Source organism: Hibiscus syriacus, unplaced genomic scaffold, assembly GCF_006381635.1.
Source record: "Hibiscus syriacus cultivar Baekdansim isolate YM2019G1 unplaced genomic scaffold, ASM638163v2 tig00111769_pilon, whole genome shotgun sequence".
Lineage (NCBI taxonomy): Eukaryota > Viridiplantae > Streptophyta > Magnoliopsida > Malvales > Malvaceae > Hibiscus > Hibiscus syriacus.
In genome coordinates this window covers 4,405,995-4,421,288 of record NW_024063172.1, presented here as the reverse complement: position 1 = coordinate 4,421,288, position 15,294 = coordinate 4,405,995, and the positions used below count along the sequence as shown (strand labels likewise).

Sequence of the window (15,294 nt, the reverse complement as noted above, 5' to 3'; positions counted from 1 at the left end):
TATCACCCCTAAAATTAGGTAATTAAAACGGGAAGGCACCAAAACCAAACTCCAGTCGACATTTCCAAAGCTGCCCTCGTTGCTTCCCAACTGTTGGAAACCAAACTTCATCAACCACTTCGATTTCATCGAAAAACCAAAACAAGAGGCCCAACCCCATTTATATACCTCATCAACTTCACTTTTTATACCATTTAAAGCTCATTCCCATCCACCCTTCTCCTTCTTTGCTTTGGTGAGTTTTCGGATCTTTCAACGTTATACTGTTCTTCAGTTTCCTCGGTTCTCATTATTTCTTTCTCCATAGTTACTATGAAATGTGGTTTGTTTTTGAAACTTTAGTAATGGGTTCATTCCATCTCTTTGTTTAATTTCATTTGTTTTCGTCTTTCTGATGTCTTTTTTCCAAGTTTTGAACTTGATCTTCTGTTTTTAGTTACATGTTGGTTGACCATGTAGAGAAACTGATATGAGAAATCTTGTGTTTCTTATTTGATTGCTGAGAAATATGATGGAAATGAACACTGATGTGCTACATGTCTGAGCATTGCAGTACATAATGTATGTCAAACGATTTCTTGAAGAACCCGTTAACCAAACTTTGCCCTTACAGAAAAGATCATAGTTTTGATTTATACATTTCAACTTATTTGAATTGGGTGTTTGTGACAAACTTTTGATTAATGAAACTTTTTAATGTGTGATCTTATTGCATGCCCTAACTTTTAAGATGGGAATGTTTGTGCTTTCCAGGGATTTAAATAGTAGAATAGTGGCAGTTATATAGCGATAGCGGCAGCCGCTATTGCAGAAAATAGCAGAAAATAGTGCCGTGGCCGCAATTTAACCGAAAGCGTCTAATTGCGGCAATAGTGGGCCGCTATTCCTACTATTGTTCCACTATTCTGTTTATAAAAAATCAGCTCCTTTCAAAAAAAAAAATCAACTACTTTAAAGTGACCACAATAACATCTGTTATGTTTGCAACTACGATAAACGTGGCCGCAACCGCAATTAAAATCCCTGGTGTTTTTAATTATATTAGCTAGTGATATTTGATTACAAGTTGTCTTTTTGTGAACCTTATTGTTGTGTCTTTCATTTGATTATATAACTGTACTTCCTGATCTTGCAGAACCGTATTAACTTTGGGTGATTCAAATAAGAGAAAAAGAAAAGAAAAGATGGGAACGGCAGCAGCTCCTGGTTCTTACATGGCAAACATTAAGCCTTGCATTTCTTCTTCTCGTAAAATGCTAGTTTCAAGCACGGTGAACGTCAGCACTGAGCATAAAGAAGCGTCTTGGACAAGGCTTGCGAGCTTCTCTAACATCTCATCAAGGCAGCCGTTCCTCCATAGGATCACTTCAAAACCTGTGAAATTTGAAAAGATTGTTACAAGAGCAATGTCTGAAGCAAGTGACACCAAGCCTTTGTCTGGACTTCCTATTGATTTGAGAGGTCACCTGTCTATCAATGATATTTTATCTTCTATTTTTCACCACCGTCTTCTAGCCTCTAAGCTTTAATTCAAAAGCCTACTTGCATTTTTCTAATAGGTGAAATAATGTTGAATACTGATAGACTACATGACTACTTGTGTCATCTAGCCATGTGCTCCTGTTTATTGAACCTTAAAATGTTTTCTACCTCTTTGTGTCTTGACTTGACTCGCATGAAATTTGTTTTGATTTATGAACAAAAATACTTGAACATCTAATACGATGCATTGGTTTGCAGGTAAAAGAGCATTCATAGCTGGTGTTGCTGATGACAATGGATATGGTTGGGCAATAGCAAAATCTCTTGCTGCTGCTGGAGCCGAAATTCTTGTTGGAACATGGGTGCCTGTATGTATCTCGATCTAATATATTGGTCATTTAGAAGCAAAATTTTCATTTTAAGTAAACTTTTTTTTCAATCTTTCTTACGATTACATGTATTTCTTTGTAAAGGCACTCAACATATTCGAGAGCAGTCTAAGACGTGGAAAATTTGATGAATCACGTGTGTAAGAACAAAAATGGCCTTTCTTGTTTGATTCTGTGGATTTTGTTATTTGCTGAACTCTCACCTTACAGTATGCTAATTGGAACTTTACTTTCCCAGATTGCCTGATGGGTCGTTAATGGAGATCACCAAAGTTTATCCCATGGATGCTGTTTATGACTCACCTGAGGATGTACCTGAAGACGTAAGCTTTCTTCTCCATATGATTTTAGAAGTAGGCAAAATTAGTTTTGTGGTATCCTAATTTTTAGTTCCTTTCAGGTGAAAACGAATAAACGTTATGCCGGGTCTTCGAATTGGACAGTTCAGGTGAAAAAGTGTTCAGTCAAATTCATAATATGTAACTTTTAAAGTTGGCTTACATCTCACATTCTCCCAAGTTAGGCACATATTGTCATGGTTTCTGTGTTTATGGGTTATTACAAAATTCATTTCAGCTGCATGACATACTCAACTTTTGATATCAAATCAAGCAGCAATGGTACCTTTTGTATGGTTTAATAAACTGCATGGCTATCTCCTCAATAGTTAGAGGCTTAGAGCCATGTAAACTCAAATTTATGTTGCTGACCATTTTTCTCATGTATCTTTGATTTTCCAGAAAAAGAAAAGTTGAAATTTTGAGTCCATTTAGTTAAATTAAATCAATGGATGGATTATGTATTACTAGTGATCCTTTGGCTTCCCCTGTTAATTAGATTTAAAAAAAATTGCTTTTCACGAAAACGTTGTCCTACTAGGCCATAGTCATACTCTATTATGTTTTTATGGGCTCAATAAGCTGCAAACTTTGTATGTATTATGGATATTTATATTAAAAATCTTGGGTGTTTAACTGTAATGAATGTATCAAGTTCATTATAGTTCCCCAGTGCAGTGATTAAAATGACTCTTGCTTTGTAATTCATATGGTAATGGAATGATGCCATAACTGACTACTTTGCATACATTTATCACAGGAGCTTGTTGAATCTGTGAAAAAGGATTTTGGCAGTATCGACATTCTTGTTCACTCCCTTGCAAATGGACCAGAGGTGTAGTGTTCTTCATGACAATATTCTTTTTATCTCAAACAATGTCGTAGTTGCTTATATATTCTGAACATTCATCGGCAGGTAAGCAAACCACTTTTAGAGACATCAAGAAATGGATATCTTGCTGCCCTATCTGCATCAAGTTACTCATATGTTTCTCTACTCAAACATTTCCTTCCAATAATGAATCCAGGCATGTTTCTCATCCATTCTCGCTTTAATTTTTCTTCTTAACAATCCATGGAAATGAACATACAATTGTTGCTTGAAGTTAAACTTGCCTATTGATGTTGCAGGAGGTGCATCAATTTCTTTAACATACATTGCTTCCGAAAGAATAATCCCCGGGTATTTTTCCATTGATATTTTCCTATTTAGGAGATCCTTTTTATAAATATTTTTATTTACTTTTGATCATGCCTTTCTATGGGAAGATATGGTGGAGGCATGAGTTCGGCAAAGGCTGCTTTGGAGAGCGATACTCGTGTGAGTTTTTCTTTTCTTCTTTTTCTGCTATCTTAGGGTTGCTTTCTGTTCTTGCAATAATTTGGTGTTTTGTCTGACCATCGGTAGCTTGGTAATTGCTTGATACAGGTAATGGCTTTCGAAGCTGGAAGAAAACACAAAGTCAGAGTCAATACGATCTCTGCAGGTCAGTAGCTTATTAATAAGAAAATATAACCCCTTTTTACCCTGGAACAGGCATACTCGAAAAACCTTAAATATTTTCTTATTCCGGAGATAATTATGTCCCATTAGTTAGTTCACCTGCTGAGCCTAATTGCATGCATGGAAGAAGTATGAAAAGAATTACAGATGGAGTATTTGTAAGGAAATTGCAAGTGCATATAGTAATTTGTAATCCCCCAATTGTCTGGTAGGAATAATGTTAGAAAAGCATGCTTATATTCCATAGGAATCCGACCACTTACATGAAAGTTCGAAGTTACTTTTACAAATGGGATGAATATCCGGTTTCAATTACTGTTTTCGATTCTTGCCCCAAAATATATCAGGTCCATTAAGGAGTAGAGCTGCAAAAGCGATTGGATTTATCGACATGATGATTGATTACTCACTGGCTAATGCGCCCCTGCAGAAAGAACTATCAGCAGGTAAGTCATAATCTACCACGGCTTTTATTGGCATTTCGTGGTGCTAAAAATGAAGAATCATCATTCAAACACCCTTGTATGTTCTAAAAACACCATGCCTTGTATTTTGCTTCGTAACTGGACAGAGGAGGTGGGGAATGCTGCTGCCTTTCTGGCGTCACCCTTGTCTTCGGCTATCACAGGAGCTGTTGTGTATGTTGACAATGGCCTAAACGCAATGGGAGTCGGAGTCGACAGTCCGGTGTTTGCGAATCTTGACATTCCAAAAGACAAGTGAAGCTAGAGAGGCAATGTTCACTCAGCGGATGGTCATGAAATTTTTATATTTACCCTAAAATAAATGTCCTTTTCCATCAATACATGTTTGGGGCCTCTCCTTTCACTGATACTGTAATAAAATTTGTGGTTAACATTTGAGTTCTTTAGCTTAAACAAAGCCATACGTTTTCACTCTTAAAATAGGTAGGCATTTGCACACTTGCTCCTGATACATGTCTGAAATATTTTATAAAGTCCCTAAATTTTGTAGTTTTATGTGGATAACCCCTATTAGTTTTATGTGACCAGCCACGATGATGAGTAGCGGCTAGTAATGTGAATTTTGATTAGATTTAATGGTCAAATTGATATTTTATATAAAGTTTAAGGGTTAAATTAGTATTTTTTTCCTAAAATTCAGGAGTCAAGTTAAAATTTAATTATTTTTACTAATATGTCGCGTCAGTTAAATGTTAAATAACAGGAGTTAACAATACAGTGACCAAAGTAAGACGGAACGGAAAAATTAGCAATCAAAGTCATTTTATTTAAAATCGATAACTAAAATGGGGCAAGCCAAAAAGCATAAGGGATCAGTAGTGTTATTTATCCTATAAATGATAATATATCAACTGTAAACTCATAATATGTAAAGAATAATAGTATTATTTTAGAAAATATTGAGTAAAAATAAGATAAGTCAAATAAATATATAGTTTTTATAAAACAATTAAATTAGATAGTTTTATCTCTTCTACAAATAAAATATATTATATGTTTAAATACGTTTTTTGAATAATATAAATTAAATTAAAATTAAGTTGATATTATATTATTTTTTAAAGGGTAAACTACACGGGAGATCACTAAACTATGGTCAAAAATCAATTTGGCCACCGAATTTTAATTGAATCAATCAGACCACCCAACTATTTAAATATTTCAATCAAGCCACCGACCGTTAATTTTTAACGGAGGTGATGACATGTCCGTTAATAAAATTGGCATAATTTTATATTTAGTCTTTAATATTTACATATTCTATCAATTTTGTTTTCCTTTTTCACAACAAACCATAATCCTTTTTCTTAGGCAAGACCAAACTAGAATTCACCCATCACGTGAACCTACTACAACAAACCCATACATACAAATATCTACATTCGTTTCCCCTTCACCACATCGCCGACTACAAGTATTTCCGGCCATTAACGTCGTTTGCATTATAGCTCGCCCCGGATTATTCTCCACCAAAAGATTATCCGGATATCCCGGGTACGAACCCGACCCGAACATCCCTGTGCAAACCGAAACAACCTCCAATGGCGCGTTGGCCGGCCCCTAAAAATACCCGTTATTAAACGGATTGGTAACAGTGTTAGCCAAAAGGGTGGCCAAGTTAATGATCATTCCATCAACCCCAACGTCTTCGTTGGGAGCAACCAAAGGCGGCGTTTGAGGACCATAAATAGGCTGGTGAAACGACCAGGCGCATTGACCGGGACACTGGGTCTCCGAGTTCCCGACCAAGATAAAGGCACTACGAACCAGACCACGGGTAGACCCGTGAGTTCCGCACCTCATGCAAAAGCCTTTCTCGGCTACATCTTTGGTCGTGAGGATGATGCTGATAGTATTGACGCCGTTAAATTTTCCGGGTAAGTCCGACAAGTGTGGGTTCTTAAGGGTTTTACCGAGTGGGTAGTTTTCGACTAGGAAGCACGGGGACGCCATAGTTGTGTCGTTTTAAGTACTCGTTATGTCCCCGGCACGGGGACGACACGGGGACGACTGGGGTACGTACCGGGGACGTGCCACGGTACGACTGAACAACGTCAGGGACGTTTCACGAAGACCTGGAGACGTTTCCCCAGTGTAGACCCCAGATTTTGTCCTCATTCACAACACTACACCCATGCCCACGTGAAGCTGCCAGCCATCCTATGCCCACTTGCCGTTGTCATTGCCACCCACTATTAGAGGATAAGCTAAAAAAATCAAAGCATCATCACACTAACTAAGTTGCACGATTTTAAAATATAAAAAATCAGTGTAAATTTGGTTATAAAAAAAAGTTGAATGCATGTATGAAAGGGGAAAAAAACAGAAACGAAGAGAAACAATTGTAGGATACAGTTGCTCTCGGTTTTTCAGCAAGGAAAATAACAATAAAATACAGATTTTTTTCAGCAATCCTAAGGTATTTCGGTTTATATTTCAGTTTTTTTTAAATTTATTTGTTCAATTCGAATGCAGCTAATAATAAGAATTTTAATTTGTAATTTTGTTCGTAGTTAACGTAAATTCCATGAGTTCTAAAAAATAATTAAAATAGAGATAGGGAGTTAGGTTACCTTGCTTCGGTGTTCGTCGGAGTAAGGGTGTCACCGTCGTCGGGTCTAAAGTCGAATGGTCGGTGTGACTCTCGGGTTCACTGGATATTTGGTCGCCATGGCTGCTCTGTCGCGATAGTGAAGGAAAAGAAAGCAGAAGGCTAGGGATTAAAGAAACAAGGGCAGAATTGAAAATAGGAAAAGGGAAAGCTGATTTTGGTTTTGGTTCAGCGTGTACCGGAAATAATAAAGGTGGGGTTATGTGTTTTTTTAATTTTTGGGTAAATTTGGAAATAGGTCCTTAGGTTCTAAAGATGCTTCATGCTTTATCACTAACTCATGATATAATCACGCATAAGTCCTCTAAATTTAGGAAATACATATTATTCTCGTCACTAAGTTAAGACTAAATCACTGTATGAGTCCTTTTCTTTAGCCCAAGTAACGTTTGGAGCATTAAATCATGGGTAAACATCCTTTAGGTCCCTATATTCTTGTAGTGTTTTATTTAGATTACTAAAATTGGCATTTTTGTTATTTATTTCAATTTGGGCTACATATCATGTCTTATTTTGTTTTAGTCATTTATATGTTTTATGGTATTTTATTTAGGACATCATGTTTACATTTATTTTAATTTAGACCCCGTAGCATCAATTATTGTATCATTTGATTATGATATTTATTTATTTTTATTTTAGTTTAGTCACTATTAGTTTTTTATTTAGCCATTGTTATTTTATTTATTTTTCATTTGGATCCTTGTTTATTTTTATTTAATTATTATTTTATGTTTTGCATTTTAATCTACATAATTAGATTTTATTACAATTTAGGCCATGTATTTATTTTAAATTGATTGTTGAGGATCTTATTTGTTCATATATATTTATTAGATCCTTCTACTTTAATCCTTTAATTTTTCGTTTGTGTTATTTTAGTACTTTATTTTTTATTTTTGCTATTTAATCCCTTAAGTTTTTTTTTTCTTGCAGCTCGTTCTTAAGATTAATTCGACCCATAAATTTTAATTGTTTCCAATTTAATTTTTAATTTGATTTTTTTTTCATTCCTTTTATTTATTTATTTTATTTCAATCTTAATACTAACTCTTTGTGTTTGTTTGTTTTATTTTCTTACTTTATTTATGATTTTTTAGGATAATTTTAATCAATTAAAGGTAAGTAATTTGAATCGAATCTCTAAATTTTAATTTAAATTGTAATTTTCGTAATTAAGACAACCAATAAATTAAATGGTACCGAAAGGGCAGTTCAAGGGTGTTAATCCTTCCTTGACTGTAACCGACTCCCGAATCCGACATATTTCTGGTAAAACGCAGATCAGGTAAGATGGTATCCGATCAACCAAATTTTTTACGAAAAATAAATGATCGGTGGTGACTCCAATATTTTATTCCAAGTCGAAGCCAAATTCTGGAACCACCCGAAAGATGGTCGCGACAGCTTGGCGACTCCGCTGGGAATAGGTAAGTGAGTCAGGCCATAATTAATTTTCGTTTGTCTTTTTTAGCGAAAATTACAAGTTTAAATTTTAATTTATTTATTCGATTCCAATTATTTATCTTTGATTATTTTTTTCCAAGTAAATAGTTCGACTCCGCTGGGAATAGGTAAGTGAGTCAGGCCATAATTAATTTTCGTTTGTCTTTTTTAGCGAAAATTACAAGTTTAAATTTTAATTTATTTATTCGATTCCAATTATTTATCTTTGATTATTTTTTTTCCAAGTAAATAGTTGTACTAACTGTTTTCTAATGATTTCAGACCTTAAAGATTTTTCTTCTAAGGCTCTATACCCGAGCTCCGAACCCTATTTAAGTGGGGGTGAAAGCGACGCCTTCGTGAGAATTTATTCTCCGTGCGGGCCTAGCAAGTAACCTTCGGGATTCATATACCTTATGTCTTCGTGTGAATTTATTCACCGTGCGGGCATAAGGAAATGTGTCCTCTCGAGTTTAACTTAGTCCACACAAGCCTGTGATGGGTTTAGGACTAAGGGTCTGGAAAGCCCAAGGGGGCACCGGCAAGGAGAACTCGGGTACCGTTTTTTAGAACCTAAACCGAGAGACTACAGAAAATTATAGTCACCCCAAAACCTCATTTCAAACCCTAGGCTATTTTGAGTTCATTTCCTGCCTTATTTTATGTTCAAAGCATGTGAACTAGAAATTTATGCGGTTAGGACTTGTTCAAAATCAACTTGCGGGATAGAGATCATGTACGAGTAGGAATACTAAACATGTGGGGTAGGACTTTTTATTTTCATTATTATTTTTTTTATTATCGTTATCTCACTAATTTTTTTTCATTTCATTTTCCCTTTTTTTTATTGTTCTATTTTATTGTTTATTATTTACATCATTTAAAAGAGGTGTTGATCCATAAAAACGTGTTCGTTAAACGTAAATAATTTGCATTAATAGATAAAGGGGTTGTAATACAAGAGATGAAAATACAGGGGATAGTCTACAAGGCGATTATGTGTCACATTCGATCCAGAAGACGTTGTGCCCACAATTGAAGAGTATATCACTCTGGTTCATTATAAAGGACTCACAATGAACCGGGTTTACATCAATCACAATGAAAGCCTATATTTGAAGAACTGACTGGCAGAGATTGCAGGAGCAAGATGAAGGTTACTGATTTTGGGAGTCCCTTCAAAGATAACAATGGCAAAACGATAGCTGAAATTGGAGACCATTGCTGATGAATTCAAGAAATAGACAAATTAACTTCACATAGTTCCTATCAATTGAGGGCTCCAATGACGTATTCGATGGGAACAGGTTCAATAAAAGATAAATGCAGAGATGCAGTCATTTGAGACTTCTTGGACCAGTAAAAAAGTAACTCAACATTTGCACAGTTCATCCAGAGAATCTGGAGAGGTTAACATTTGCACGGTTTATCCAGAGAAGCCGGAGCGGTTTGACAGGTTATTCAACCGGTGACAGACGAAGGCAGAAGACTAGTCAACATGTCAGAAGCTGTCAATATATTTTTGTCTCTTAAAAGATAAAACACTTTTGTCCCTAATAAGGATTATTTATAATAACAAGCATGTTTTCGGATCAATGCCTCGAGTATTTCATGCATTTTTGCATATATATTTCATTTTTAAGCATGTTCATAACATGAAATTTCTTCATGGAGGATTCGAGGTAGTGTTCTTAATCACGTGACACTACATGGAAGAAAGATTTTATCAATTAAAACTGAAATCAGTACAGTGGAAGCCTGATCAGCTGATTGTATGGCCAAGCCTGCCAAGATGATCTGAGAAAAGAGTCCTTATATCCCGAGGGTTACGATATTGATATCGTGCACAGTTATCACATAGGAAGCTCCAAACATTCCTCTATGAACTATAAGGCACTGAAGCGCAAGATTCAAAACTTGATGGATTCAGGAGTATGGATAATCGAATAAGGGGGCATTACATCTACCATTTGTATTGATAGCATTGTTTTGTTTGAACGTATTTTGATATTTCATGTTTGCTTAATCCTTTAAATGATTGAATTTATGCTACCTTCTAAGGTGAAATAATTGAGCAAATTTTAATTTTTAGTTCTTTGAATATTAAATGAATTAAATATTCTTTTAATTCTTCAAGAATTATAGATTTTTGACATATGGCAAGATCAGACCTTTCTTATACTGTTAAAAAAACAAAACAAAAAAAATCCCTCGATTTTTTTACCCAGAATAATTCATGGAGATATAAAGAGTCATACCGAAACCTTTGAGTCAATAAAGTCACATCATCGTTCTTTTAGACGTAAACCCAACATTTTTTTACCAATAAAACCTAAGGCATTAGGTACAAGATGTTCACTTGAACATGAACCTTCCTACCAGAAGACACAACTTGGGGCATCACTCATCAATTTTCTGAAGACGAGCTTGTACAATTGAGGCATGCTGGGAACAAGAAGCAGAAAGGAGAATTAATTCGAAATAATTCTATCATGCATTAATTACATTTTTTCATGTGAATAAAACTTAATCCTGAAAATCTATCCCCCTGGGGATACCTCTTCTGCGAAGACTTTTGTGTATGAGATGATGAACGGCTTTGTTTCATTTATCCATATATATATATATATCCTTTGTTGTCCCCTTTTGAGCCTATAGTATTTTTTCTTTCTTCTGATTCAACCCTAACCAAGGATCACCCCCACACTGGGGGGCAAGATGGAAGAAATCTGCTCACATGAGTGAAGACATAAAATCAGAGGAGATATCAAAAGGAGAACCAAATGTCAAGTGCGAAGATCTAATCGAAAAAAAAGGAAAAAAACGATAATCGACTCAAATGACGCATCAAGCTTCAAATTATGAGATTGATCAAGCACAATTATTCCAGAATCACTTCACACGAAGTTTATGGAGCATCGAGAGAGAGACATACGAGCATATTCAAATTGAGCAAGACGTGATTGAAAGCATCAGAATGAATTGATCCTCGGTTCAATACCTTGAAACACTTGTTTGGGCCTATTTATCCTTTTCTTTCATAACCATGAACCATGACCTACATTACGTGCCTTAAAAAGTCCCTTCTAATCATACATGGATTTCTAAACATAAGAGATTATCTTCAGATTTCATCCTGCCCATCAGGATTAATTTTTATTTGCAAAAAGTTTTCTAAAATCTTTAATGCATGATAGAGAAAAATAACAAAGGGGTGTTCAAGACGTAAATTCTAAATGACATCTTGAAACCAAAAGAGGATTTGAGTTGAAAACCTGAAAAGGCGGCTTGAATGTAAAAATTGTGCAGCTGAGGCAATCGCACAAATTACTTGATAAGGTATCGCACAATGTGTGACGATAAGAGCAGGGAGCCGGTGAACACGTCCAGTAGATGAGCATACAAGCTACCCCATCAGATCAGTAAACATCAAAGAAATAAGAAGGCCAAACCATTGACCAAACACAATAACTTGAGACTTTCTTATTGTTTCCTTTCTTAACTATTTCCCAAAGATAGCTTTGATCTTGACACTTGTCAAATAGCTATAATTTATTGAAGGATTAACAGTGTAATTAATTCTTTGATGTCCAATGAACTCTAGTTTTATGATTTGTCTTAAATGTGAAACCTAGAAAGGGGCAATATTTTCAAAACTTTTGATTAAACATTTTTCAAAACTCTTCTAATACATTTTCAAAACTTTTGAAAATAAAAGAAGAAGAAAAACACTTTTCAAACAAGACAATCTCTCTGGGGTGGATCTTGGTATTTGACATGTGGCTCTCAGACACAAAGCTCATGCTTAGAATTAGTGCTGAAGCAATCAATGAGGAATAATGGGGCATCTTTAAAGATTCAACAGTAAATGTTGGGGCATATTTGGAGATTCAACATTGAATATTGTGGCATATTTGGGGATTCAACATCCTGATACAAATGATCAGATCTTCTGAAGGCATTTCCTCCACATGTAGGAACAAGCAGACAAAGCACGAGGAGATAAAACTAATTCATGTTGCATGCATCTTAGACATACTTAAGATCATCACATTCATCATTTTTTATACATATTTTTTGCAACTTTTAGATTCAAGTTTCAACTTCAAGAAGAAAGATACTCGATTCAAAAGCACATTTAGAAATTGATGGTGGGTGCTCAACTTCACAGCGAAGGAGCGTCTGTCAATAAACAACTTTTCAATTTCATCCAGAGTCAATTTCAACTTCACACCGAAGGATATTGTACTCAACAAGCAATTTTCCAGTTTCATTCAGAGTCAATTTCAACTTCACAACGAAGGATATTGAGCTCACAATTTGCTCGAGAGTATATTTCAACTTCACGACGAAGGATATCTAACTCGAAGCCAAACTTCACAACGAAGGGAATCTTGTCCACTCGCAACAGCATAAGCTTGGATTTCAACTTCACGACGAAGGATATTCAAGTCAATGCTCAACTTCACGATGAAGGGGTCATCTGCGATTTCAACTCCACGACGGAGGATATCGTACCCACACATCCACAATTTTAACTCCACGACGGAGGATATCGTACCAACAGATCCACGATTTTAACTCCACAATGGAGGATATCGTGCCCATACATTCACGGTTTCAACTTCACAACGAAGGGAATCGTATACACGAGCAGCATCCATCTCTTGATTGGATTTCAACTTCACGACGAAGGATATCCAACTCAAAGAATGAGTGTTTGTCAATAAACTTTCCAGTTTCAGAGCCAATTTCAACTTCACGGTGAAGGATATTGGACTCGAAACAACACAAGCTTGGATTTCAACTTCACGATGAAGGATATTCAAGTTGCTCAACTTCACGACGAATGGGCCATCCACAATTTCAACTCCACGACGGAGGATATCGTACCCACGAATCCATGATTTTAACTCCATGACGGAGGATATCATGCCCACACATCCACGGTTTCAACTTCATGACGAAGGGAATCGTACACACAAGCATCATCTATCTCTAGGTTGGATTTCAACTTCAGGACGAATGATATCCAACTCAGAGAGGGAGTGTTTGTCAATAAACTTTCCAGTTTCATAGTCAACTTCAACTTCACGACGAAGGATATTGGCCTCGAAACAATGCAACTTAACTTGGATTTCAACTTCTCGATGAAGGATATCCAATTCAAGGTTCAACTTCACGACGAAGGATATCGTGTCCACCAGCATCAATGCAACCCTTGGATTTCAACTTCACGACGAAGGATATCCAATTCGAGGCTCAACTTCACAATGAATGGGTCATTCACGATTTCAACTTCACGACGAATGATATCGTGCTCATTTGCAGCTTAGCTCAAGGCAAGAAGGGTTATCTGCTAACAAAAGACCTTCGAGTTTGATTATACTCAGCTCAAGGCACATCATTTGTAGTATAGCTTAAGTCGAGAAGGGTTATCTGCCAACCAAAGACCTTTGAGTTTGACTACGCTCAGCTCTAAGGCACGTCATTTGCAGCATAACTCAAGGCTAGAAGGGTTATCTGTCAATAAAAGACCTTCAAGTTCAATTATATTCAGCTCAAAGGCACATCATTTGCAGTAAAACTCAAGGCGAGAAGAGCTATCTGTCATCAAATACCTTTGAGATTCGATTTCATTCAGCTCCAAGGCACGTCATTTATAGCAAAACTCAAGGCTAGAAGGGTTATCTGTTAACAAAAGACCTTTTGAGTTCTTACACTCAGCTTAAAGACACATCTTTTACAGCATAACTCAAGGCTAGAAGGGTTATATACCAACATCAAGACTTTCGAGTTCGATTTCATTCATCTCAGAGGCATATCAACTGCATGGTAGCAACGAGGAACTACCTTCTAGAAGAATTTTCAAGCCGAGATCTTTAACCGAGAAGAAGACCAAGGCCCAATTTCAGGCTCAGGCTGAAGCCCAATTACAGTTACTCCCCAATAAATGTATCAAGTCTCAAAACAAGAAAGGACCGGACAAAAACTGGTTGTCTTTTTCGTCTTTGCCCTATTCTTGTTAACACAAGAATGTGCAAAGAGGGGCAGCTGTAGACCCCAGATTTTGTCCTCATTCACAACACTACACCCATGCCCACGTGAAGCTGCCAGCCATCCTATGCCCACTTGCCGCTGTCATTGCCACCCACTATTAGAGGATAAGCTAAAAAAATCAAAGCATCATCACACCAACCAAGTTGCACGATTTTAAAATATAAAAAATCAGTGTAAATTTGGTTATAAAAAAAAGTTGAATGCATGTATGAAAGGGGGAAAAAAACAGAAACGAAGAGAAACAATTGTAGGATACAGTTGCTCTCGGTTTTTCAGCAAGGAAAATAACAATAAAATACAGATTTTTTTCAGCAATCCTAAGGTATTTCAGTTTATATTTCAGTTTTTTTAATTTATTTGTTCAATTCGAATGCAGCTAATAATAAGAATTTTAATTTGTAATTTTGTTCGTAGTTAACGTAAATTCCATGAGTTCTAAAAAATAATTAAAATAGAGATAGGGAGTTAGGTTACCTTGCTTCGGTGTTCGTCGGAGTATGGGTGTCACCGTCGTCGGGTCTAAAGTCGAGTGGTCGGTGTAACTCTCGGGTTCACTGGATATTTGGTCGCCATGGCTGCTCTGTCGCGATGGTGAAGGAAAAGAAAGCAGAAGGCTAGGGATTAAAGAAACAAGGGCAGAATTGAAAATAGGGAAAGGGAAAGCTGATTTTGGTTTTGGTTCAGCGTGTACTGGAAATAATAAAAGTGGGGTTATGTGTTTTTTTAATTTTTGGGTAAATTTGGAAATAGGTCCTTAGGTTCTAAAGATGCTTCATGCTTTATCACTAACTCATGGTATAATCACGCATAAGTCCTCTAAATTTAGGAAATACATATTATTCTCGTCACTAAGTTAAGACTAAATCACTGTATGAGTCCTTTTCTTTAGCCCAAGTAACGTTTGGAGCATTAAATCATGGGTAAACATCCTTTAGGTCCCTATATTCTTGTAGTGTTTTATTTAGATTACTAAAATTGG

At 36.1% G+C, this 15,294-nt stretch overlaps 1 protein-coding gene across 1 annotated transcript; it reads left to right on the top strand.

Annotated features, from left to right (window-relative positions):
* The first annotated feature begins 130 nt into the window (after positions 1–130).
* On the top strand, positions 131–4,615 carry LOC120169579 (enoyl-[acyl-carrier-protein] reductase [NADH] 1, chloroplastic-like). Its single transcript, XM_039177695.1, has 13 exons — positions 131–235; positions 1,136–1,461; positions 1,741–1,850; positions 1,956–2,011; positions 2,110–2,194; positions 2,272–2,319; positions 2,970–3,044; positions 3,126–3,237; positions 3,341–3,392; positions 3,479–3,530; positions 3,639–3,696; positions 4,061–4,159; positions 4,285–4,615. The coding sequence occupies exons 2-13, from the start codon at positions 1,185–1,187 to the stop codon at positions 4,434–4,436; spliced, it is 1,176 nt and encodes a 391-aa protein (XP_039033626.1). The 5' UTR covers positions 131–235; positions 1,136–1,184; the 3' UTR covers positions 4,437–4,615.
* Positions 4,616–15,294: the final 10,679 nt, after the last annotated feature.